A 27,278-nucleotide genomic window follows, 5' to 3' on the forward strand; every position below is an offset into this window, starting at 1 on the left:
ATACTTTGCCCTGTTATTGGTAGTATCCTTGTAATCCAGAAGAAACGAGTAGCAATGATAGACTCCATTTAGATCAATCATGACAATTCTAGCTTCTGCAACATGTTGTGTGCATGATCCATCGAAATACAACTTCCAGGGAGTGATACATATGCTAGCTATTCTTTTTTACTTCTTGCTGTATCCATTCATCCTTACTCGACTGAGCCTTACTGGGTGGGATCTAGGGGCCAGCCACTTCCAAAGTTCTAGGGATGTTGATGAGTTCCTCCTTGGATTTTTGGTGTTCAGCTAGGAAATCTGCAATTTCTTGTCCCTTCACTGCCATTTGAGATACATACTAGAAACTAAACTCTGATAATGCTAGGATCCATTTCCTAATTCTTCTAGTTAGCATTGGTCTGGACAACATATACTTGATCACATTAGTTTTGGCAATTATGCCTTGATTTGCTGGCAGTGAAGTAGAATGCTAAGCATAATTTCTCAATTAGGGTATATCTTGTTTCCACCTCCGTAAGGATCTTACTGAGGTAGTATATTGCCTGGTCCTTTCCTCCTTCGTTATTCTAAGCCAATAAACTCCATATTGATTTCTTGAATGCTGAAATGTAGAGCTTCAAAGGCTTCCCCCTCTGGGGAGGCATGAGCATTAGAAGAGAGGCTAGACAAGTCTTTACGTTATCAAAGGCTTCTTGATGTTGAGCGCCCCACTCAAACTTCTCTTGATTCTTCAGTCTTACCAAATGAGTCAAAGGTTGGACCTTACCCGCAAGATTAGCAATGAATCTCTCAAAAAGTTAATATTCCCTAGCAACCTTTGCAATTGGACCTTGTTAGTTAGTGTAGGTAACTCCATTATAGCCCTAGCTTTGTTCTTATCCACTTTCACACCTCTATGATGGACCAAGAACCCTAGAAAGTTGCCCGATCTAACCCCACCCCAAAGGCACACTTTCTAGTATTCGTCTTCAACTTGTAGGTTCTCATTCTCAGCAAGGCTTGTCTGAGTTCTTCCAAATGTTGTTCTTTAGTTTTAGACTTTACCACGATGTCATCAATGTATACCTCCATGCTATGCCCGATCAAATCATGAAAAATAACATTCATCGCATTTTGATAAGTAGCACCAACATTTTTAAGCTCGAAGGGCATGACAACATATTCATAAGCTTTTATATGTCCTAGGCATCTGAACGTTGTCTTATGTATGTCTTTTTAGTCATTTTTATATAATTATATCCAACACTCCCATCCATAAAAGATAATACTATGTGTTTGGCAACCGCTTCAATAGATAGGTCGGCCATAGGCATAGGGTATTCATCTTTGGGAGTTGCTTCGTTAATATTTGTATAATTGATACAACATCGAATAGCATTAGTTAAAGCTTTCAGTACAGGTACAATGTTGGCCAACCAATCTACATGTTTTGCAGGTCTAATAAAGCCTACCTTTACTAGCTTCTCAATTTATTCCTTATCTTTTTCTTTTATTTCTTTTGATATCCTCCTTGGTTATTGCTTTATAGACCTGTACCCTTCTTTAATAGGCATTATATGCTCTACTAAACTAGAGTATAATCTTGGCATTTTTGTGTAATGCCACGCAAAATAGTCTTTAAACTCGTGCAAAAGATTAACTATCTTTACCCAATCTTCTGTTTCTAGCAGGCCATTGAGTTGTATTGGCCTTGGATCCTCCTCAGTTCCCAAATTAATGGTTTCTAAAGGGTCTTGAACTTCGGGTGTTGGTTTAACGGGCTCTGTAGACAAAAATTCTACTGACTTTAGAGCCTCGGGCTCATCCTGTGGCCAATCCAAGTCATATATATATATATATATTCGGCCATGTGGATGGCTGCTTTCACTTCTTATTCCAGAATTTCTCTTCCTTGATCATCTTTGGTACCTGAAATTCCCTCTTCCCACTTTGCCATTTCTTTGGCTAAGCTTTTCTTGATCTCTTTTCTTTCTCCTCCATAATCCAGTAGCCTCTTAATGAATGACCTGACTGCTATCACCTGGTCATTTCTTTTTTGGTTTGTCATCATTAGTGTTGGCGGGCAGGGACAATATGAGGCATGTCTTATTCCACCCGAGTGAGAGAAAGTCATTGTTCTAAGAGCTTTGGGGAGTCACCTTAGTAAGGTGGTCATTCTGATCTGCACCTAGACATTGTAGGATCATAACATTGGGATTGTAGAGATTAGCTTCAACAACATTAGCTGTGGGGAGAAATAGCTGTGACTCGACCTTTACTATCTCCCAAAATCATTGTCCTACATTAGTGGGTTCATGATAGATAACAACTTGTTGGTGCATAGTAGATGGTATAGACAAATTCTGGTTTATCCAATCTCTTCCTAACAACGCCCCATAAGTAAAGCTGTTGTCTATTATAAAGAATGCCAACATGATCTTCTTGGATCCTAAGTCTACTTCTAAGAGCAGTATCCCATGTGTTTTGGTGATGGCCCTAGAAAAACTAGACACTGTGAGATCAGTGGGAATAAGGTCATCCTCACCTCTTCAAAGTTTCTTTATCTCTTTAAATGGTAGTACATTAATTGCTGCCTCATTCTATCAACACTCTTTTAAAATGGACCCCTTCTAAATGAGCTGTCACATATATGGTCTTTAGATGGTTTGCTAAGGCCAAACTAGGTTTTTTGAACACCTTCTTATCAGAATAAACTCTCAGGCTCTTTTAGTGTGGGGTCAGTAAAGTCTGCCAAGCTTGACTCATTCTTACTATTCTTTTCAATGTTTATAAGAGCCATCATTGACTATTGTGCCAAATAATCATCCTCCATTACTGCTGGTTGATTTGGTTCTGCATAGAACATATAGGACAGTACATAGGTCATGTTGACATGAAAGTTGCTAGGTTCAAGTGCTCATTCCTTATTTTCTCCAATCTAGCACAAACACTGGTCCATTCAGGCATGGGCATCTTTGTTTAACATTAACTCGGGCACTCCCTCTTCTTCTATTATGTTGAAATCAAGTAGTTGTTCTAGAGTCTTAAAGAGAATACCCTTTTATGGTGGCAAAGGCACCCTTATTTCAAGAGATATGGTTCCAAAACAAATAGGTTCTGGATACCAACCTAGTGTAGGTACCATTACCATACTATCTTGCATTCTTCTTAATACCCTATATTTCCTTAGATAAAGGGTTTGAGGGACGTAATCCCCTCCCCTTCCCCCATTTCCCCTCGTCTTCAGCCTTGCTATTAGCCTACTTTACTTATTTCCTGCTCCTCCAGCTAGGTTGTCTCTCCCCTCCTTGGGTAAACTCCTTAAATTTAACATTCTCAGAAGCTTCTGAAATAGTAGAATTTTTTAGCAAGTTCATATAAGCCTTGTGTTGCCTCTAAACCCTTTTTATCATGATTGCCCCCATTTATTTGATAGGTCTTCCATCTTTGCCTACTATGTACCATTTTTGGCCAAGTCGGGATAAGTTCACCTTTGTAACTGGTGGTATCAGGCTCATGGTTCTTTCTAGCTTCCTTTGTCCCATTATGTCATGGTTGGTTGGTTAGGGGGCCTTAACATCTACTTAGCGTGGTAACCTTGCATCTCTATCCTTCACTTCTTCAGAGGTTTCAAAGTTTTTGAATACCTCAAATAAATTCTTAGGCTTTAAATCTTCCCATAACCTCTAGAACATATTCTTAGTAGTCTCCTTATTTGCTTCACTAGCTTGGAAAATACTTCTGCATGCATCTTGTTCTTCTACCTCTTTTTTTTTTACCAACTCTCGATCAGTGATGGCACCTGATGCTGGTACCTCGAGCTCACATTCACATTGGCATCTACTGCACAAAACCACTCATTTGACCACAGTTCCTTGAGGCCAGTCGAGCAATTTTCAGTTGCCTTCCATTGGCCTACATGCCTCCCTACTTTCTCTTATACCATCTAGGATAACCTTTCATTTCCCTTTTTTAATCTAATTAAGATTTATCATGTTGATTGGGGCTTCAATGAAAGGGTCTGTGTCAATCGTCATATTAGCCTGGGGTTTTTTCCAACAATAACTTCCCTTTGACTATAAGGTTTTGGATTCAATTTCTGAATTGCACACAATTAGCAATGAAGTGATTAAAAGTGTAGTGGATCTTGCAATACTTTTTCCCTATGAGTTCTTCAAGTTTAGTCATCTTCTTAGTGTTGTTTGGCAAGATTACTAGACCAGTACTAGTTCTTCATAGATGTCTGCAGCCTTAGTTAAGTTAAAGGAATATGACTGATACTTTGGAGGTTTCATGGGTACAAACCCTACATCGTTCATCACTATATTCTAGTCCTTGATGGGTTAAACCAATCCTTTCACCATCAAAGGTTTGAAAGGAGTGGTCATCTATGCAACACATAGCTATATCCCTTATGTCATGCTGTTGTCATCTTTTCCCACCTCTAGGCCTTCAAACTCTAGTTGATGTATTGGTGCTTTATTTTTATAAAAAATGAGGTACTTTAGATGAATGCTTCGCTTGCTGTTCAAATGTCAATCACTTTTCATATTTAGTGACCACAACCACCAGCTCTTGAAGCTCATTAAATTACACATCATAGAACTTCTTCCTCAAAGGTAGTCTCAGAGTCTTCTAGGCAATGGCTATGAATTGAGCATGGTTGATTGGGAACCGGCATCTCATCCTGGTCTTTCTAAACCTCATAATGAAATCCTTTGTGGACTCATGTTTATATTGCTTTACTTCAACCAGATCATTAATGGTCATCTCAGGTTCCACCCTATGGAATTGCTCATGAAAGGTCATCTCCATTTGCCCCCTGTTAGCAATGGAATTAAGAGGTAACAGAGAGTACCATTGGGAAGCCAATCCTACTAACGAGCTCCCAAACAATCTCAGTTTGTAGTTAGGGTTGTCCTCGAATGCCACACAGTGATTTAAAAATTTAAAAATGTGATATCTGGAATATACATTATAGTCTTCTCCAATGAAAGTTGGGAACACGGGCATTTTGAAATTGAGAGGGAAAGGATTCTGCTTATCAATATACTCAGGATAAGGCTTCTGATATGTTATTATGAACATCTGAGGGAGGGGGGCTTGAGGTTGAGCATTATGTATCACCATCATTTTAAACTCTGCCAACTCATCCCTGAGTTGTTGAGTGACCATATTATTGTGTAGGGTATAAGAAGTCCCCCACTTTGGGCCATGGTCGATGCCCGAGGAAGCTTACCTCTGTATGTCAGGCTGCCTCCATCTAGCTTTTCCCCCTCCCTTATTAATCAATGATGGTGGCCTGTAAGGAGGAAACTTGTCCCCAGCAGTAGATAAGCCTTTTTCACTTGTTTCTCCAACCGAGTTAGACGCACCGATCTTTATTCCTTCATGCCCGATTTGCCTTCTAACATCTGGTGGTGTTGGCAAAAGATCGGGCAAGCCTATCTCTTGGAACTCCTCTTTAGGGTTTTGTTGATAACTAGTTTCAGCCCCTTCCTTCCTTTTCCCTTTGTTCTTCTTTTCTTCAAGTAAGGGAAACTGAGGAATTGTTGGCTTTTTTTCTAGGCTTGTCTCCACGACTCCTTCACTGGCATAGCCATTTTTCGGTGTGGAGTATTCTAACTCCAACTTTCTTTGTAGCATCCTTGTTAAGGAACATAGCTTGCTAACCTTTCATCTGGTTTCCAGAAAGATTTTCTTCATACTTCTCAGTACTTGCATCATGGTGGCTTGCAAATCTTCATTAGTGAACTTTCCACCCGACTTCTCATAAGAGGTCGGGCTCTCTATAATCCCGAGGCTGTGTGGTGAAGGAAAATCTTCTAGATGATTAGTCATATCTACTTCTAGAGGGCAAAGAGGTTGCCCAAATTCTACCTTCCACCTGAATGTTCGATCCTTCATTCGTCTTGGCATACAATATTACAAAATGTATCCCACCAAGCATGCCAAAATTATGTTCGGGCAAGATTTATTCCTCGGACAATTCCCCATGGGCCCTGCTTGTCGGGTCAAGATTTGCTGCTTGGTGTACTGCAATATGAGTTTGTTATTAGTTTGAATGGTACCTTTGTGGGGCCTTTGTTAGGCTTGAGGCTCACAATCAAAACTAATATGAATCTGAGCTTGCCACTTTTATCTCTGTATAACAGATTGTTCTTTTTAGTTATTAAATGGATTGATTACTTGCGCCACAAGTTATTTCGACTTCTTAGTTTGATTAGATTGTCCATAGATGGGTTAAGAATGTTAAAGTTCTTTTTCTTGCCTGGTAAACAAAAAGTTTACTCATAATATCATATGTTCAATTAAGGGGAGTCTAAGAGCCTTCAAGTTATTTCTTTAGTTACAGTTTTAGACTAACAATAAAGAAGCAAGATTAATTAGTTTAGCAAGATTAATCATAGATGATACTTTGAATGAAGGTAGTTGAAAATGATGTAAGATCCAATGAAAGATAAAATTACGACAGATCTATTTTATGTAAGTACAAACAAAAGAAACTCGGGGCAAGATTACAACCTTATCAGGCAAAGTTCGTCTTCTTGCAGCCACTTCACTTTGTGTTTTACAGGTGTTGAAATCTTAGAAAATGGAACATAAACCGGGTTTACCTAAAGATATTCGATACTACAACACAGGGAAAGGTAGCATAGTTGCTAAAACTTGACAAAAGATGCTTTCTATGGTGGACCTGTGACTAGAAAGGGGTAAAGGTTCAACAAACTAAAACTTTCTGGTCTGTTAAAGCGCAAAGTTGAATATTTTTTGATTGATTAGTTGAGAGCCCTTCTGTTTGCATCCCTTACTACTTTTATAGACCTTCTAGCCCGATTGTCCAAGCCTCCCCTTTTGGTGATAGCTTCCAAAGAGTATGGTGAGTCACCATCTACTTTTGTTATTTACCTATCCATGTCATGGAAAAATACTTTTTGCTGAGGGTGAGCCGTCCTTTGTCACTTGTCACTTCACATAGACTTGCTGCCTATTTCTTGGGAAAAAAAATTGATTTTTAATTCCTCATGGGATGTTAACTGTCTGAGCCCAATTCTCCTTCTACTTTTTGCGTTCTTGGGCCTTCATCTGCTCTAAGCCCAACATTAAATATCCACCCAAACAATAGTTACTTAGACCGATTGGTGAATGATAATTAGACACTCTATATCTACAATTAGATTTAAGCCTTCAAATTTTGGACATCGTGTAGTCCATTGTATCCGCAAGAAAATCTGCAGCCAGGACAAAACAAAAGCAACACAATTGCTAGAAATGTTTGAAATTACATGCCAGTCACCAGTTTGTTATGATTGCTAAGATGGTAGAAAAGAATGTATACCTGCATCTTCATTAGTGAAGCACAGCAGAGGTGTGATTCCGAAAACATTTCATACAAGACCCTTGCCAATCGCGACTCCCTGATCTCAATAATAAAAGGAAAAACAAAGTAAAGATAAATTTGCAGATGAGGTAGCATCAAAGCACGAATTGAGAATTGAAGAGCTTAACACGAACCTTTCATCTTGTCCATTGCATATACAGTTTCGGCCTCTGCCGGTGTCTTCAGCTCACGATCACCAATAACTACGTAAGCAACCATCACCAGAAGTCGAGATACTGATAAAATCCTAATTGGCCTAGGCAGTAGCCCCCATGGTGCCATCAGCGCTGCCATCATATGCGTTGCTTAATGAGATTATGTCATGACACCCAGTGTACAACCTCACTATCAACACCACCAAATCGTCACCTACCAATGCTTCCAGATACACCCAGTAGCATATTCATGTTTAATGTTTACTTATAGTGGGACAAACGTATAGTGACAGAAGCAGATAAGAAGAGCTTATCCTTTTTTAAAACATATAAAGGAATTATGAATCCGGGAGGCAAATGTAACTCTTCGTAACTTCTCCTTTTCTAATGGTTGCGACACTATCAGAAATATCACCACTCATACTTTTTGGCTTTCCAGAAGAAGATATGATGAGCTTACATTTCAGGAGTTCGCACATCATAGAGTCTGGCTTTCCAGAAGAAGATATGATGAGCTTACATTTCAGGAGTTCGCACATCATAGAGTCTGACAGAACCGTCTACAAAACCAGCTGCAAGTTGACCCTCATGAACTTGAGAAGTAGACTACACAGACAATGCAGGAAACAGTCATAATTACACCGTTCATTTTGAGATCCAACATACCACATATGTAGCAAAATCAACAGCCTAATCCATACGGACAACATCTGAGCCAGATTGACTTTACAACTAAGTTAAACAAATATAAATGATACAGCTACAATTCTTATTAATAAAAAAGGTGATACAAGGAGTTGCAAATAGATACTGGAAGTAATTTGAGGTGGTAAAAAACTCACAGTGCTGAGATGCTACAATGTGATGAAGAAGGAATAGAATTAATAAGCTGTTTTTTATCCAGATCCCAAAGCATAATGGATGATAGTCACCAGAAGCATACTAGCAAATGAAGCAAAGCAGAAGTAAAAAAAACATTATTCACAACAAAGAACAAGAATCACAAAATTTGAAACAGAACTTGTCCTATAGCCCTAACCTATTACGTCTTAAAGAGAGGAAGTACCAGATATCCAGATTGTTGTTCCCAATCCACAACAGCATTCAAACTTCGCACCCCAGATTTATGACCTTGAATTGAAGAAAATGCAGTGACAAGCTTCTGTTGACCCTTCAAAGTGTAATCTTTCCAAATTCGAATGTTTCCATCACCTAATTATATGACCGCAAAAAGGTGCAAATTATTTAGAAATGTTCAATAATAGCACCCTTCCTGACCAAGAAGCATATTTTTTGGTCGTATAGAATCTTGCTTGAAGCAGCAGCAAGTTGTCATCAAGCTCATTCACAAGGCAAAGCTTGGAGATTCCTTTGTCAGGAAAATCATGGTTATCAAAGCCGTTGAAAAGGGTAGCCTCCTTCTGCTCTTGGTAATTCTATAAAAGAAACAGCCACCAAATTCTCTCCTTTAGTACCACATGATGCTGGTGGGTTGAAGGCAACATTGGGTGAGAGATCGGAGAGCAGTGCGCAGATCGCATAATTCGGTCAGCAAGTAAAAAGTTTCGAAAAAGGCTGGCAACTAACAGGTCTTGTCTGAACAGTCTCTGGAAAAATCTGCAACACAGAACTGAGTATTGGATAGATGTACCACCACGAAACATTTGATTATGGAACAGTAGAACAGTAAGTGGAAAAGGAAAACTACAATGAGGGAGAACATTCCATGCAATCGTATCGGTGACAGCAGTAAAAATCCAATTCAACTCGCCCAACAGGGTTTCCCGGTCATTTTGGCGGCCAGAGATTTCATCTATTAGCGAATAATCAAGAGACTCATGAAGTAATGATCGTGTGCAGAACCTGAGAGTACATAATAGCCGAATAAGTAGTAAGCCCTACTATAACATGGATTTTAAGAAAAAGGAGAAGGCATTAGCGCAACAGCGAAGTTTCTAAATGAAACCCGCCTACAAACAAAGCTCATTGAGTATAACCAAACTTTATCAACAGTCCAAAGCATCAATTGAAACCACAATAGCATCAGATGAATACATAAATCAATGCAGAAAAGTAGCACTGATGTACACTTAGCCAGAGGATGAAAGTAAAATGATATAGCAAGCCAGAACATAACAAGGAGATAAGCAAATAGTGAAAGCATGAGATGTTATAATCAAGGGTTGCATACAGTAATTGTACAACAAACATATGGATGAAGTATGACTACTAACAGTAAGACAAAACTTAAAACTGATAGTCAAAACTTCCAATAAAACAAGAAGGCAAGCTTCACCATCTTAATGCCATCTTGATGGGCGTTGTGAGACAAGAAGTAAACACATCGGCAGGAAATTCAGCACTCTGCGGAAGAGTCTCGTGGCAGCTAGCAGGATACAATCCCTTGCAGATCCAGATGAGCTAGAACCATCCCAATCATGAAGCTAACAGAAAGAAAATAAAAACATTACAATGAAGTCTATACTATATAATATGTAATACCACTATACTTCAAACATAATGGAAACCTCAAATATCAATTAGCATAACATTCTGTTGACCCTAAAAACTACTAAGCCTATGTGGCGCGCAGGCCGAGTAATCTATGAGCTAACTACATCCTTCGGTTAAATGCGGGGCATGCCAACTCGTCGGCCGAGGAGTAAAATTTGTTGATGTTGCGTTGGGTGCGCTGCTGATTTCTTGATCTTACGGTTGTGGCCGAGGAAGGAACACGTCTCGGCCTTCGGGTTCTAGAGCCTAAAGACAAGGCTGCTAACTTAGCGAAGTTCAATATCCAATTCGGCTTCCAATGTGCCGAATGTAGTAACTCGTAACACCTCACTTCGCCGAGAAGGCTGATGAGATGACCTCGACCAATAAGGATTCAGGAATCCTTCTCGACCGAGACTTGGATAGGTAATCAACCGTCCTCGCCGCAGTGCTGTTGATGCCAACGGAAGATGCTGCGAGATCGGCTGATTCTACGGTGATAGAGCTATCTATGCCGACTTAAGATATTACCGGTTGCTTTCACAGTGCTGTTGATGCCAACGGAAGATGTGTCAGCGAAAAGATAAAATAAAAAATCTCAGTTGTTGAGAGAGTTTGCGCAGGGCAGTTGTGTGTTGAATTGGAGGGGGCCTTCACGTTGCACATAGTTATAGAACTGAAGTACTTGCTCTCCACGGTCAGATAATGTTGCAGAAAACGACTGAAACTGAAACTCGTAAAGTGACTGATCCACGGCATAGGCACTAAAGCCTATCTTCATATGGCTTACTTTTCAAAATAATAAAAACCATTCTACTAAAGCCTATCTTCATATGGCTTACTTTTCAAAATAATAAAAACCATTCTGACTTATCTTATCATGACTAGAAACCTAGGCTAGCTAGGCTTTCCTATGTCATCATAACACCACCATAAAAAAAAACTAGCTTTTCTAGGTCTTGTCACATCATCATCACCCAAAGTAGCTATTTCCTTACCCCATTGTCGCATGCAACTTGACCCTATGAATATTAAAGGAGTTTTTGAACTTTAATCCCTCAAGAAGATTAAAATTTAAAAAAAACTGGTGTTAGATTAAATATTGATTTTAGTCCCTAATGTGCACTTAATTCAAAATAATTAATGTGCATTTTATTTAATGTCTCCCATTAAATATTTAAATTTATTAATACACAAATATTAATTTATTTTTTGACCAAAAAAGAGTTTTTTAATTATTAATTTTATTTAACATTCTTCAAACTTGAAAGACTCAATTAATGTACATAAATGTTAGTACCGAAATATATTATATTGAACTAATATATTTAAATGTTAGTACCGAAATGTATGTACCTAAATATATGCACCGAAATGTATTAATATTAAATTAATGTACATAAATGTATGTACCGAAATGTATGCACTGAAATGTTAGTACCGAAAATGTATTATATTGAATTAATGTACCTAAATGTTTGTATCGAAATGTGTGTACCTAAATGTATGCACCGAAATGTATTATAATGAATTTAATATACCTAAATGAAGAAGATAAAGTACATCAAAATATATTGTATAACAAAAATTAGTTTATCTAAATGTTCACAACAAAATATATTACGATGAATGAAATGAAAATAAAAATTATAATGAAATAAAATTAATACATTAAAAATTAGAAAGAAAAAGATAAATAAATAAAAAATCAAAATATAATTAATAAATGAGGTTATTAATGTATCAAGTGACTAAAATTAGATTTTGATCTTACTCATGGTTTTAATCAAAAAATCATCTTTGCTAAGGATTAAAATGAAGTTTTCTAAATATTAAATTCACTTTTAATTATCACCATATTTAAATAGATAATAATCTGACCAGAATCCAATCCCCTCAGTAGTTTCCAAGCAACCTCATTTATCTGATGCTGTGCTGTTATACTTCAAGATATATATCTCATAATAAATCATTATTAAAAGATAATTATGATAAAAATCATAACTTTAAAAATCATTATCTTTTAATAATGACCTTTATTTCTTGATCCAACAGTCGGGAGCTATGTTCACTCAACGGCCTTGATTTCACAGACCAATGGTGTAAATTTGGGTCCAAACATTGCCCCCCAGTTTCCTTGAGCTTCGGCTCGTAAGCCGAATGATTAAGGAAATTAACTGGTTCATAGCCAACAACATCTTGTCGTATTGCCGAAACAAATTTTGTTCCTCGGCATTAAAGTCACCTCTGTTCTGGCAATATCATAAAGCAGGGCCGAGGCTGAGAGTAATTGGGGCCGAGGTCAATAAAAATCTCCAAGCCTGCCTATATATACATGTAAACCAGATTGCCTGATGTAACCTGCCAACCATGCAGCTGGCATATACATATATAAATGGCATCCTGGCCGAGCACACATTTATAAAATGAACCTCTGCCGAGCATCAGTCGTGGAGCTCGACATGTGTGATATAGGTAGAAAGGTACTGGGATCGAGCTTGGCATATATGTATCTATGCCATTTTTTTTTCTTCTCGATAGTGGCACCATATAAGACCAACACTTAAGACTTATAGCCTTTAAACTTCTGTAAGAACATCCTGACATATATATAAAATACCCCACCTGCCACCACACACTTTTCCTTTCTTCTTGATAGTGACATCTTGATGTAAGCTATATATATATATATATATATATATATATATATATATATATATATATATATAGCCATGAACCCAAATTCTGACATGATGCCGTCTGCCATGCTGCCATCATGTCTTTCACTCCATTTTCTATACTCGGCCAACTAATATATATATATATATATATATGCCAACTAATATATATATATATATATATATATATATATATATATATATATGAATTGCCTTCCTCGGCCAACCTGTTTTAAACTCCTCGGCCAGCTTTTTTTTTATTTTTTATTTTTTATATACTCCTATATATATATATATATATATATATATATATATATATATATATATATGTTTCGACCAAGCTTTGTTTTTTAATGGGGCCGAGGCCAAGGCTTTTGTAAGCAAAATTCACAAATAAATGCTTTCGGCCAAAATAGTCAAACATGTGTATTCGACCAAATTTTATATTCGGCCAGAATGTTGCTGCCCCCTTATTTTCTTATGCATCGGCTTGCATAGCCATATGTTTAAGAAAATAACATACATATATATTTAACAAACAAAAAGAAAAGTGGCCGAACCATAGTTAGGAGGAGGCCAACGATGCTTTATTCCAAGTCGAGATCTTGTAATAACAAAATCTTCACATTGATTTCGCTCTAGGCCGAATAAAGATTTTCCTCCAAATATTTTTGACTTGGCGAAATATTTTTTATCATCGGCTGCTGAATGTATTGAACAATTACTATGCCCCCCGGGCATAATAATTTCGGCTTTTAATTCAAATATCTTGGCCGAACGAGATTTCTCCATATCGGCTTTATCGCCAATAATCATATCAATTGTCATGGTTTCTTGGGCTAAGCCAATGTTGCGGCCTTGTTCGTCATTGGAGCACTCCTCTGACGAATCAGTTTCTGAGTCAATTTGTGGCTCAGAAACTTGAACATTTTCTTCCAGGCCTACCACATTTCCAGTCTCGACCGAAAAAATAGGTGGCCTTTGTTCTTTGGCCAAATTAACAATTTTCTTAGGCCGAATATTGGTTGTGGCCGGAGTGAAAATTTGCCCCCCGACCTCTTGCCTTTCAGAAATTTTTCCCAATCTCTTGATGAGTTGTTTTTGCTTCTTTAATAAGCGATGACACTCATCCCATGAAGCCTAATCGAGATAGATCATGTGAACTTCGTAGTTTTAGCACTGTGTCCCAATGGGCGTGCCAAAATGTTGACCCTAAAAACTACCAAGCCTACGTGGCGCGCATGCTGAGTAATCTATGAGCTAACTACGTCATTCGGCTAAATGCAGGGCGTGCCAACTCATCGGCCGAGCTCGACCGAGGAGTAAAATTTGTTGATGTTACGTTGGGTGCGCTGCTGATTTCTTGATCTTACGATTGTGGTCGAGGAAGGAACACGTCTCGGCCTTTGGGTTCTAGAGCCTGAAGACAAGGCTGCTAACTTAGCGAAGTTCAATATCCAATTCGGCTTCCAATGTGCCGAATGTAGTAACTCGTAACACCTCACTTCGCCGAGAAGGCTGATGAGATAACCTCGACCAATAAGGATTTAGAAATCCTTCTCGATCGAGACTTGGATAGGTAATCAACCGTCCTCGCCGCAGTGCTATTGATGCCAATAGAAGATGCTGCGAGATCGACTGATTCTACGGTGACAGAGCTATCTATGCCGACTTAAGATATCACCGGTTGCTTTCACAGTGCTGTTGATGCCAATGGAAGATGTGTCATCGAAAAGAGAAAATAAAAAATCTCAGTTGTTGAGAGAGTTTGCGCAGGGCAGTTGTATGTTGAATTGGATGGGCCCTTCACGTTGCACATCGCCTTTGTATTTATAGAACTGAAGTACTTGCTCTCCATGGTCAGATAATGTTGCAGAAAACGACTGAAACTGAAACTCGTAAAGTGACTGATCCACGGCATAGGCGCTATAGTCTATCTTCATATGGTTGACTTTTCAAAATAATAAAAACCAGTCTGACTTATCTTATCATGACTAGAAACCTAGGCTAGCTAGGCTTTCCTATGTCATCATAACACCACCATAAAAAAAAAAACTAGCTTTTCTAGGTCTTGTCACATCATCATCACCCAAAGTAGCTATTTCCTTACCCCATTGTCGCATGCAACTTGACCCTATGAATATTAAATTCACTTTTAATTATCAACATATTTAAATGGATAATAATCTGACCAGAATCCAATCCCCTCAGTAGTTTCCAAGTGACCTCATTTATCTGATGCCGTGATGTTATACTTCAAGATATATATCTCATAATAAATCATTATTAAAAGATAATTATGATAAAAATCATAACTTTAAAAATCATTATCTTTTAATAATGACCTTTATTTCTTGATCCAACTGTCAAGAGTTATGTTCACTCAACGGCCTTGATTTCACAAGCCGATGGTGTAAATTTGGGTCCAAACACATTCATAACTGCAGTGCAGGATACCTCAATGAAAGAATTGACAATCATACCGGCAGAAGAACAATCAAACACATATATTGAAGGTGTCCTCAACCAGGAATCGAGGTCACTAATTGGCAAGGGGATATACTGTGTATAACTCTGTACCAAAAAACGATAAATGAGAACCAAGACGGAATTTAGTTAAAGGTAGCAACGGAACAACACAGGAGGCATCAAATTGGTAAAAACCTTGGTTTTGGTATGCCATGTCCATTATAGTGGAAAAGAACTCTCTCGGACTTGGCATATATGCGGCATGTATTACAAAGTTTCTTCACTTCTTCTACTGTAGGATCAGTCTGGACCTTGTAGTGAGCCTAGTCAAATATTGTTAAACTAGATTAAAAGTCAAATTTAAAACAACAGATTAACAGAATGCACAAAGACAAATAAACACTTTTTCATCCTTGGTTTATGAGAATACAGCAACTTGAGCTTGAAGGTTATCAATGGAGGCAATGAGTGTGCAGATTATAGAGAGAGAAACTAGAGAGAGAGAGAGAGAGAGAGAGAGAAATGAGAAATGCTTCCTGTATATTTTCACTAACTGTTTTGATAACTGTAATCTTTCCTTTTATACTAGTTACATTGTACTCTCTAAGTAATCTTTCTCTCAACAAACACAACTTAACAGCTTTCACTAGCCAATATGTTGACAAATGGCAGCATCTTGATCATTGAACGTAGCTCGATCCTTGTCATCCTTACATGGTTGCCACATTTCGTACTGTTGACTCAAGGTTTTACCATTTGTTTCGAGAGCTCTTTTTGGAGCCATAGAAAATGGATCTGAAGACAGAGAAGAAAAGGTTAATAGAATAGTGAACTTCAAAAAGAAAAAGTATAGAAATATCCAACTTTTCGATTTGTTACATTTGGTTGCCAATGGGATGATAATAAAAAAAGAAGTTTGGCTGTGTCTGAATTATGAAGTTTGGCTTTGGTATTGGAAAATGGATAAGAGGATGTAGAACTCACGCACAGTATACCGAAGAAAATGGGAGAAGAAAATAATTAACGATCAACACACAGCCAACAAGGAGAAGAAAAAAATGATTCTTAGTAATATAGTACACGAAGTAGCTTGATTGAAAGGAGATGGTAATGAGATCGAATATGTGTTAGTTACGAAACAAATTAAAGGTGCATGCTGCGCTCACAAGGGACTACCAGTGATAAACAGGAGGAAGGTGGGAATGACGTCAAGTCTCATGACCCTTGGGCTAGGCCTGTTGGTGGTGAATCCACTGTCGGGTCGTCACTCTGCCAGTCCCTTCGGTACATTTGGTGGGCAAGGACAAGGAGTGTTGCTTTCTTAATTTATCCATAATTTTCTCCTTACCAAAACAATAAATACAAATTGAATAATAGGTTTGGCGTAAAGTAAAAGGGGTACATCGGGTGTCGACATTTTCAAGCAAGTTATTCGAAATTGCAGTACGGAAAGCACACATAAGCCTACATGCACCAAAGGATGAGTCCACAATGTCATCATCTTTTTTCAACGTTTTGTTTCTCTGACATGCTACTCGGCCGATTACTTTAGTGATCTCTATCATTAATATATACGTTTTAATAAATTTGATTATTTTTTATTTTGTTGTTATAAACTTAATACGTGTCAATCAATGACAGAAGTTACAGAATGAGATATTTTTCAGTGTGCTCTGAACACGAGAAGGTATTCTACATGTTATTATACATGTAGATGAAAGTTTTGTGAAAGATTTCACATAAAAGTCATACACAAAATGAGTGCTTTGATCTCGAAAGCAACAGCGTTTGAACTCTTGTACGCATGCATCATGCAAACCACGAAAAAAAAAAGTTCAGATCTCAGGTGGTAAAACCAAGGGGTATCAGTAATTTAACTTAATACATATACTATTAATTTGATACGACTGTAATAGTACAAGCATAACATAATCAATGTTTGATGTAACATCATATGAAATCTAAGTTTTGTCATCATAGAGAAAGAACAGCTTAAGAGCTTAAGCTTAGGAAGAAGAAAATGGCTAGATTGAAGGATGTCATGTCAACGGTGATGACTATAATATTTCTTAGGAAGAGCATACAAGTGTACGAGGAATTCGGGGTTTTGGTAATAGACTTTGTTTCGATTCTAACATCAACGGTTCAATTTTCGGGCTTCGTTTTGCTTCGAAGTACAAGAGTTTCTGCTGCCGGAGGCAGGCTTTCTCCGATGTCGTCAATGTTTGCTTGAAATGATCGGTAGTTGTCTGCAGATTAAATTCGTGCCTCAATATTTTGAACTGTAAGTTGTGCCTTATTATAAACCCACAATATATATATCACTCGATTTTGGTGGTGCTGTAGTGAGCTTGTTTTTGTTTCAGATTCAGAATTTATACATTACCAGTTTGTTTTCGGGCTCATTAAGCTGAATTATTCTGCCAATAATTATGGTTTAACTTACTAGATTAATTATTACTGAGTGTAAATCAACATGATATTAAACGATGAACGAAACCAAGATCGATCAACTTAGGCGAATGATACTATATTAAGAGTATTGGATCAGTTAGTTTCGTGAAGGAGAAATCAAAGAGGAGAGAGAATACAAGAAGAATGTAGAAATAGAGCCGATGAACTTGTATATTAATTGCAGAGAGTGAGTGAAACAGATGAGCAGGGAAGGGTTTTACAGAATCATGCCCCTTGCATACCAACTTAAATGGTTGAGGTGGTCACAAGAGATCACACATGCAGCTGCACTGTCATTTGAATTTACCTGACTTCTCAATATATCTTATAGACCAGATTTGATAGATTGTAGTTATGCCTTTGTTCAAGATTTTAGGGGAGTGGATGAGAGAGATAAATCCTCTTGAGAATCCTCTATATTTATATGCAGGAATTTTTATTTTTTTTTAAATACCTCTGTATGATGTCTTGTTAGTAACTTGTTTCTCACTTCAGACCACTTTCACCTTCATCGTTCAACCGGTGTGGAGAGGGTGAAGTGAGCAGCGGCCACAGGAGATTCCGCTGCTTCCTCACTTTCCTCACAACCATCCTTGTGTGTTTCCGTAGGATCTTATTGATAGCCTTTAGATAGTTGTCTGAATCGTGGTCACGTAAGATTGTACCTTCTGAACCGTAAGCTGTAGGATCACTAAGGGTTTCTAGTGGATGTGGGGAGTTCAAGAAGGCCCTAAAGATATCTGAAGAGAAACCAGATTGCGTGTTGTCCAAGGCATAGGGGGCACTCCCCATAGGGAGTAGAGGGTGTGGAGGAGAAAACCTTTCATCAGGTTGAAGAATGAATAGTTTGCCGATTGGAGAGTACAACGTATTCTGCATAAAAACATATATATCAGAAAAAAGTGATTTATTAATGTGGAGGATTCTATGAGTTAAACAATATTCTCGGTGCAGTACGTCCGTCTTTTATTAGGTGACGGACTTTTAGCACTATTTATATTGTCGATAACATCAATGACCTGTGGGCACGTTTTGTCATTGACATGTTATTGGTACAATATTGACAGAATGTTCGCCCGTTTCTACGAAGTTAATGTACTGGTACTTACTTTTTTTATCAGGCAAGGGAGTGACTGAAATGAACCATTTAAACGCTTGAGGAGTGTAGCCACATGGTTGGGGTAGTTGCAGGAGAAAGCTCTAGGGACAACATCTCTATGCATCATCACACAATGGATGTGATTATTCGCATCCAACCATTTTTGATCAAGTAACTTGTGGCCTCCGCAGAACACAAATGGTGATCCAAATGTGACAACCGGCAGAAGAGTAGAGGGTTTCACAAGCTGCCTAGTGAGGAGCATCATGTGGACTAAAAGAGCAATGCTTCCTCCAAGACAATGGCCAGTAAATTGAAGCTTTGCGAGTTCACCATTTCTATGTAAGTGATCCAATATATCTGGCATGAATTGCTGGTACATTTGCTGTGCCGCTTCATAGGTTCCTCTGTGAACATGTACATTCATCTCCTACACAGGGACGACACTATTAGCTAGGCCTAGTTTGTCAATGGTTAATTTCGCATTTTCTTCCCCTTCAGATATTATAAGGTTATGCATTGAATGTCTATGCTTACCTCAAATTTGGTGGGTTCGAAAAAGAGGTATGCCTGTCGGGAAGCAAGGGGGTTCATGCCCTGCAAATGAAGGACGATTTTCAGCTATGCATTTTCCAATCTGTGGTACATCATCTCGTTGTTTCGAAAATTTGATATACATAGATATAACAAATACCATTGGAGGAGCTAGCTAATGCTAAATAAAGTTAGTAAGGACCTGTCATACACAGATTGTAATGAAGGGCTTATAAGAAATAACCTGAATCACGAAGCAACGAGTAGACGTACTGGAGTCATCACAAACAAACCATTCACAAGGCAAGGGGTGGTGGAGTGACCAAAGGTCATTTTCCGTCTCTTGTCTTGCCATTTCGCTTGCTGCTTGAAGTACTCTGTCATCGTTGAACTTTCCAAAGAAACAGCTACTTGTGCTTTCTTTTCTAATGAAGATGTTACAAATTGTAGGCCATATATCTTCAAATCCTCAGCCTGCATGCGCATTAGTATTGCGGATGGAAAACGCTTAATAACCCAACATTATTATGGTTATAAGTACATGATTAACAAAAACATACCTTGATCTCTGGTATCACACAAGCCATGTTGCACAAGAAGGCTTGCTTAGAAAATAGCTTGGTATCTGACCATGGTACTCTAACTAAAAACCTCGAGAAAGACTCCTGGTCGTATGATCTGTATCTCATTTCCCCATCATTATCTTCTAAACTACAACTCTCTCACAGCCACCTTCCTCTCCACCACTTCCACAACCACCGTTTTCACCCTCATCGTGAGTATTGTCTTCGTCTGTCACCTCTTTTTGCTTCCAAATATTGCTCCACAGGTCACCGAGTGCCACAAGCCCCTCCATCCAATTGGCTTCCTTTATTTCCTCCCCTTGATCACTATTACTCTCTCCAAATTTCTCCATTATATGCATGCTATTCTGCATTTTCATATGCTTACTCATGGTCGGGCCAAACAAAAATGATCTAAGCAAATTTGGGACCATGGAACTTAAACTTTGAAACGGGGAAATTCCAATGGAACGGTTGTTGTTTGGTAGTTTTGATTGAGTGACCTGGATATGATTGATGCAATGACAAAGATGGTTAACTGAGTAAAATCTTCGGACACGAATATGCTCTTTGAAGATGTCTTTCGGCCTTAGAGTTGAGGAGGATGGAGAGGCCAGAAAAGTAAATGATGTGCACGCCATGGTTGTGCAGACCGGGAATTGAAGAAACTAAAGGAAATGGACTTTTATAAGCAGTTAAGTACACCAAACTGAGCTACTTGCTCCTTGATTACAACGGAAACACTAGAAAACTATCGTTGTATTCGAAGCGAAATATTAATCTATGGTTAAGATGATCACATCAAATAAACATTATGACGTCAACGATTTGGGGTTAATTTCAAGGGTTTGCCTTGGAGCAATCCTTCACAACTTTGTCTAATTGTTTTTGGACATTACCTTTTCGTTTCCAAGTACAGCAAGGGGAAAAAAATATTTAGTCACGAGTCCACATCAGTGTTGTTTCTTCTTCTTTGTCTTCTGCATTAATGCAGTAAATGCATCATGTCATCGAAAACTCGACGGAGAGTGCACCGTTGCTTCCCCTTCGACGGGCGGAAATGGTCAGGAAATAGCATTCAGTTCAAATTTCAACAAACTTATCTAAACTTGTAGTATATAACTGAATTGTAATTTCAAAATACTATCCCAATAGATCACATCTCTAATGGGACTCACCTGCATTACACGTTGCGGAAACATGAGTGCAAAGCTCGCATGAATTTGCAGTTTCAGTTGCCGAAAATATAATAACACGAAAAAAGGTGGCAGAAGTACAAACGCTAAACTAATAACATATGCATTATATATAAATGGAGACACCCCTCAAATATTCATAAAGATCATAAGAAGTAAACCAAAGAAGCGTCAAGGTTTGTGCTGAGTGAGAGACAACAAGTTGTTGACTCTTCGTGATCGTAGTCGAATTATTGAAGCACAAACCTACTATATTTTGACAATTTATTTTCAACAGATAACAGTTCGTTGGTGCTTAGACCGATTGGTGAATGATTAATTACACCCTTTATCTACAATAAGACTTGAGCTAGCCTTCAAATTTTCGACATCGTGTAGTCCATTGCATCCACAAGAAAATCTGCGGCCAGAGAAAACACAACCCGATTGGTACTACAAACTTTTCGGAATGACATGTTACTAATTTGCTATTTTCGCTAAGGCATATATACCTGCATCTTCCTTGGTGAAGCACAAGGGAGGTGTGATTCTGAAAACATTTCCATAGAAGCCACCTTTTCCGATCAAGACTCCCAAATCTGATAACGGAAGGAAAAAAAAAAAAAGATTAATTTGCAGGTTAGGTAGCATTGAAACATGGAAGGGATTGAGAATCGAAGAGGTTAACACAAACCTTTCATCTTGTCCATAACATGTACAGTTTCAGCCTTCGCAGGGGTCTTCAGCTCACGATCGGTAACAAGTTCAACTCCCAGCATGAATCCTCTTCCTCTCACATCGCCAATAACTACATACGCAACCATCACCGGAAGTTGAGATAAAGCAATTAGTTTATAAGATCTATTGTAATTATAAAGGAAATAATTGCCTGTCATGACTCCATGGATACTGATGTACAAGTGAATGCTTACGTTCATATTTATTCTTAAGAGCATTGAGTCTTTCTTTCAGATACGATCCCACAACCAACGCATTCTCCTGCAGTTTTTCTTTCTCAATCACTTTTAGAACCGCCAGTCCTGCAGCTGTACACACTGGATTGCCACCAAAGGTGTTGAAGTAATTGCGGCGAGTTAGGACCTCTGCAACCTCAGGAGTGGTTACCACAGCACCAAGGGGAATGCCATTTCCAATTCCCTGCAAAATGCAGTCAAAGATTTAAGTCAAACACAGAAGACCAGCTTCAAATATATTATTTCTTGGGGTTGAAGAAAAGAATGATGATATTATTAAGTCACTCTTCGGCTGACCTTTGCCATTGTCACAATGTCAGGCACAACACCATGGCCCTCAAATCCCCAGAAGTTGCTCCCCGTGCGAGCGAAACCAGACTGGATTTCATCAGCAATGAAAAGTCCTCCGGCTTTCTTCACGCTATTATAAACGGCTGGCAAGTAACCCGGAGCTAGTTCTACAATTCCGCCTACTCCCTGTAACATAATTAAAAAATTAGTACTAAAAAATGGGGGTTGATCCATGGATTTTTCTTCCTTTTGCCGCATTTTGCTCGAAGGGTTTTAGTAATAACTTGATTATTAGGCAGATGACATACCTGTATGGCTTCACACATAAAACCAGCAACATGGCCTGAAGTTCCAAAATCTATGAGATCTTGGACATCTTTTGCATACTTCTCTCCATCTGAACCAAAAACTCCTCTGTATGGGTCCGGATTTACCGCGTGATGAACTCCACTCTGTTGATCAAACCAATATAATTTCGTTAGCAAACTTTGAACAATGCAAATTACAGTAAGCCCTTCCAATATAGAACTGATATATTTGGTGCAAATGTAAAAGGGAATTTTAACGAAAAGTTTCTGGTACTGTTCACTTTAACGAAAAATCACATTTTTACACTAAAAAATCAATCATGGTACTATTCACTTTACCTTTTATTTTGTCCTTATCGTTAAAACTCGAAGTTTTCAAATCATTTTCATTAGTTTTCCTAATGTAAAATCATTAAGGTATCAGCAAAAACGTCATTCTGCACTCCATAGAGAAAACTGAAGAATATTTCAGAATGCTAATTACAACTTTCGTAGCGAATGAGTATATGCATCTACAACTCTCTCTCCTACGTCTCACGATCCTCATTTAACGGCACAGAAACAGAACTTGGTTTAAGTATTTAACTAAAGTATTAAAAAACCATCTAAATATCTTTGTTGGAGAAGCAAAAGATTTTGAGAACGTATAATTTCATGAAACATTTGCGTCTTTTACTTAATGATTCTCTAATGCTCTACTATTCTTTATACAGCCTAAACAGTATAATATACGAACTGTTGAACTTTGCTTTTTTTTTTTTTCTTTTAAAGAGGACTAGCCGGTGGCGAAGCCAGGGCTGTCCACCATTCCAGGGATCGGGTAGACTCATAGAAGCATTTCAACATCTCCCAGGCCACCTTCGTGTGATTCACTAGCACTAGTAATCGAACTCAAGACGAATTGTGTAAAATACAAGACTTAGAATTTGTCCCAATCACTAGACCACCCGTGATGGTTCTATTGAACTTTGCTTTCAACATCTAACTTCCCCTTTGGGAATTCTAATAATTTTATTTGGGAACAATGCAAAAACAAATAATAGAGTCAATTACAGGTAACCTCATAAATGCATAACTTAGCGTTGATAATATTGATAAGCATAAATTAGCCTCTAGACAAAATTTTACAAATTAAATGACATAGAAGATGCTTGAATCATGACTTAACATTAATAAACGTGTGCTCATTCCTATTGGTTGACACATAATTTAGTTTGCAAGTTTTGTTTACAAAGTTAGTTTTCCTAGTATTACCTATTTTTAAGACAATATTCTAAACTATTTTAATCTGTAGAAAATAAGAATTCGAACTTAGATAGAAGGAGACTGACACACTAGTTTGACCAACTAGACTAACCTACTTATTATTAAGCAGTAAAAATCTTACGCGAAATGTAATACTTTCCTTATTATTAAGCAAACAAGCCAAAATCAGTGTGTATCATGTCCTACTAAGTATTCTTTCTTCTGATATGCATGTGCTAATAGTTACGTATTTAACATGATATTATTTTAGAAGGAGAATTAAAAGAAAGATATTGATTAATGCGTCACCGTTCTTCATTGGTGAATACATAATTGAAAAATAATTTACGCATGGGGAATGTATTTGATGCACGAATTGGAATGGACTTATATCCCCACCCAAATGAAAAACAATAGAGAAAAAAAATATTATCACCAAGCAATGATTTGGACATCCTTATCGTTTAGTCATATTTATATAGTACTTGGTCCATTTTGGTATTATTGAAGGCATTCCAATTTGGATGACGTTAGGTGGTGTCGATATCGTATCATGGGGTCAGCTTGTATGCATGTATGTAGCCAATCGAGAATGATAACGTATTAACAAATGTCTTGGCCCCTTTCGGCTTTAGCCACTACAATTTGATAACTTCACGTGAATATTAATTTATTGATATTTAAAGCGTAGACAAAACTTTTAAGGGTACTCTAGAGTATCTAATATTTTAATCTTTAGATCTTTATATATCAGAAGTACTCGATATTCTGAAGCATCTAAAATTTTTTGAAGTAAAAAGTAGAAAATAGTAGAGAAAATGACCTGGATGACGTTGAATTTCCAGTTGCCCTGGGCGGTGGCACCCATGGTACCAGCAGCATTGCCATGATATGCGTTCCTTAGCGAGATTATGTCGTGACATCCAGTGTACAACCGCGCTATCAACATCGCCAACTCGTTTGCCTCCGTCCCCGAGTTTGTAAAAAACACCACCTACCAACAAATTTACCACAAATGAATAAGAAATACACATAAAATCCCAAAGATTACGAATGGGTTTTTTGTCATTTTAATAACTAGGAGAACAATATCATGATGAACTAGGCATTGATTCTATTATGGGTGTGATTGTGACTCCTACCAACAAAAATTATCACAATCACTCGTCGTCGGTGATAATAATGACAATTATTCACAGAAAAAACAGACACAGTCAGATCAATTATGCTTGATTAATTATATAATTAAATTTTGTGACGATATCTCAACTCAATATCACTATACAAATACGTTGAAGTGAAATTGAGATATTGCAACGATATCCCAACTTAGTATCACTCCATTAATACGTTGAGATAAATATGTTGAGATGAGTAAATATTATCTCATAGGTAAGTTTTTTCACTAAAAATTGTGACAGTTGAATATACTAAGATGAATTAATTGTCACAGTATAATTCTTGATGCAAGTAAGTTTATTTATAAAAAAATGTAGACCGTCAAATTACTCATGATAAATTAATTATGTAATAGTGACTGTATTTCAATTTAATAAAAATGCATCACCAGTTGAGATATCGTCACCGTGATATTAAAGTTTATTTCGTCCAACCAACCTTGAGATTGCCGGGCAACTTGTTAGCGAGCGCCTGAGCATAGTCGCCGATGGCGTGGTTGAGGTAGAGGATGGTGGAGTGTTGTATGCGTTTGGTCTGGTTGACTATGGCCTCCACCACGTCCGGGTGGCAGTGCCCGCAGCTCACCGTCGCAATCCCCCCGAATCCGTCCAAATACCTCCGCCCGTTCTCGTCGAACAAGTACTGCCTCTTCCCGTCCACTATGTTCAGCTGCACAAAACAAAGAAAATAAATCATACATATGAAACACGTGATTAGATAGGGAGGGAAAGGAGGAGGAATCGGGTGCGGCGGGGCTCACGGGTTTGTTGTAAAAGTAGAACATGGAGGGGCTGAGATACTCCTTGCGCTGGGCGAGGATCTCGTCAGCGGTAGGGCCGGTGTACGGCGGAGGGGAGTAGTCGAACGGGGGCATTTTGGGAACATCGACGCCATTGTCTTGGAGAAGGGCTTCCTCCCTCTGAGCCACCTGAGAGAAGCAGCGTTGTTGTTGCCACCGCAGGGATTTTGCAGTTCTCGATAAAACCCTTCTCCCTATTAATCCCTGCATCTTTTTTTTTTTTTTTCTTTTCTGTTTTTTTCCTCAAACTTTCTTCCCTTCGCTGCCTCTCTCCGAAAATACAGGAGTTTTTGGTTTCGTTTTGTGGTTACGTGAGAGAGTATAAATGGAGAGAGAGAGGAGAGAGAGAGGAGAGAGGAGAGAGAGAGAGGAGAGAGAGCGGTGGAGGGAGGTGGAGATAATGGAGGGGAAGGCGGAGGAAAATATATAGGGAGATTTTGAAGACGTGTTGGATTTTTGTTGTTAATTAGCTTTTAATTGGTTAGTTTTTTAAGCAGGATTAATTAGCTTAATTGGTTTGTGGTAAGCAGGATTAATTAGCTTAATCTGTCTGTATTTGGTTATTGATGGTAAAGATGAATCTATCCGGTGAAATGCAAAATATGGGGGATTTGATTTCCCTCTCGATCTGATTGCAATGGCTTAAATTCATGATCTATTCGCATTGAATGTCAAATGTCTTTCGTCTAGTTCAACACGAGGCGTTGTCAAATTGTTAGTTTTAAGTGGTGGTAGAGTCTTACTAACAAAAATATAAGTGTGAGTAGAGTTTACGTGTCTTAAAAAACATGTCTAGAAAAATAATAGAACAAGTGTAAGGGTTACATGGGTGACGATAGTAAAATAACTCGTACTTAGTCACTAGTTTGATTTGTAATTCGACAACATAACATATTAAGCTACAACGATACCAATTTGTTTCACAAAGCTTGTCTTTAAAAGATGTGTGTGCACCACAGGCTTGTTAAAACTGAAAGTCTAAAAGAGCAATTGAATAATGGTATGGCAAGTTGCCACATTTTTCATCAACAAAACGTGGTGAACCATGTGATAAATGTTGACTGAAAAAACTATTTGTCCTTTTTTATATTTAGCTTATTAGTCGAAATATTCTGAAACTCCATCCAATCTCAATTTACTCCTTGAAACTGATTTTGTCTTACTTTACTTTTTGAAACTGACATTTCAACTCTTTTATCTCATTTTACCCGCTTCCATTAATGGACGGTTAAATTTAAAGGTATTTTAGACATTTCAGGTTTTACACATTTATTTACCTTTAACCTACACACTAAACAAGTCTCAATTTTATTTCTGACAACTCTAATCCAAATGCATAGATTTTAGGCATTTTTTTAAAATAAATTATTCAATCAATAGAAAATTTTCGAGCAACCAAATTATTATATCAACCAAAATAACAGTTACATTTGGTTGTATAGTCATTTCACTTGCAAGACATCCATATATTTGCTCGAAACATTGCAATTGAAAAATAT

At 37.9% G+C, this 27,278-nt stretch overlaps 2 protein-coding genes and 4 long non-coding RNA genes across 6 annotated transcripts; 1 reads left to right on the plus strand and 5 right to left on the minus strand.

Annotated features, from left to right (window-relative positions):
- Nucleotides 1–6,973: 6,973 nt before the first annotated feature.
- On the minus strand, nt 6,974–7,726 carry LOC139190236 (uncharacterized). Its single transcript, XR_011574325.1, has 3 exons — nt 7,498–7,726; nt 7,322–7,400; nt 6,974–7,214 (listed from the first exon to the last, which is right to left on the minus strand). It is a non-coding gene; the product is annotated as an uncharacterized lncRNA (long non-coding RNA).
- A 258-nt stretch (nt 7,727–7,984) lies between these two features.
- Nucleotides 7,985–8,725, minus strand: LOC103450722 (uncharacterized). The gene is made up of 3 exons (XR_003767308.2): nt 8,585–8,725; nt 8,361–8,460; nt 7,985–8,124 (listed from the first exon to the last, which is right to left on the minus strand). It is a non-coding gene; the product is annotated as an uncharacterized lncRNA (long non-coding RNA).
- A 6,815-nt stretch (nt 8,726–15,540) lies between these two features.
- On the minus strand, nt 15,541–16,477 carry LOC139190237 (uncharacterized). The gene is made up of 2 exons (XR_011574326.1): nt 16,335–16,477; nt 15,541–15,953 (listed from the first exon to the last, which is right to left on the minus strand). It is a non-coding gene; the product is annotated as an uncharacterized lncRNA (long non-coding RNA).
- Nucleotides 16,478–17,093: 616 nt separating this feature from the next.
- On the plus strand, nt 17,094–19,356 carry LOC139189939 (uncharacterized). The gene is made up of 2 exons (XR_011573711.1): nt 17,094–17,442; nt 18,734–19,356. It is a non-coding gene; the product is annotated as an uncharacterized lncRNA (long non-coding RNA).
- Nucleotides 17,762–19,938, minus strand: LOC103450723 (phospholipase A1 PLIP1, chloroplastic-like). The gene is made up of 5 exons (XM_029089713.2): nt 19,806–19,938; nt 19,490–19,719; nt 19,249–19,308; nt 18,722–19,141; nt 17,762–18,485 (listed from the first exon to the last, which is right to left on the minus strand). Exons 2-5 carry the CDS (start codon nt 19,598–19,600, stop codon nt 18,099–18,101), a joined length of 978 nt encoding a protein of 325 aa, XP_028945546.1. The 5' UTR covers nt 19,601–19,719; nt 19,806–19,938; the 3' UTR covers nt 17,762–18,098.
- A 1,153-nt stretch (nt 19,939–21,091) lies between these two features.
- Nucleotides 21,092–26,692, minus strand: LOC103450725 (alanine--glyoxylate aminotransferase 2 homolog 2, mitochondrial-like). The gene is made up of 9 exons (XM_008390096.4): nt 25,741–26,692; nt 25,419–25,649; nt 24,625–24,795; nt 22,557–22,700; nt 22,255–22,434; nt 21,916–22,141; nt 21,678–21,791; nt 21,496–21,582; nt 21,092–21,404 (listed from the first exon to the last, which is right to left on the minus strand). Exons 1-9 carry the CDS (start codon nt 25,987–25,989, stop codon nt 21,361–21,363), a joined length of 1,446 nt encoding a protein of 481 aa, XP_008388318.1. The 5' UTR covers nt 25,990–26,692; the 3' UTR covers nt 21,092–21,360.
- Between the last annotated feature and the right edge of the window lie 586 nt (nt 26,693–27,278).

The sequence above is a fragment of the Malus domestica genome, chromosome 12 (assembly GCF_042453785.1).
Source record: "Malus domestica chromosome 12, GDT2T_hap1".
Classification (NCBI taxonomy): Eukaryota; Viridiplantae; Streptophyta; class Magnoliopsida; order Rosales; family Rosaceae; genus Malus; species Malus domestica.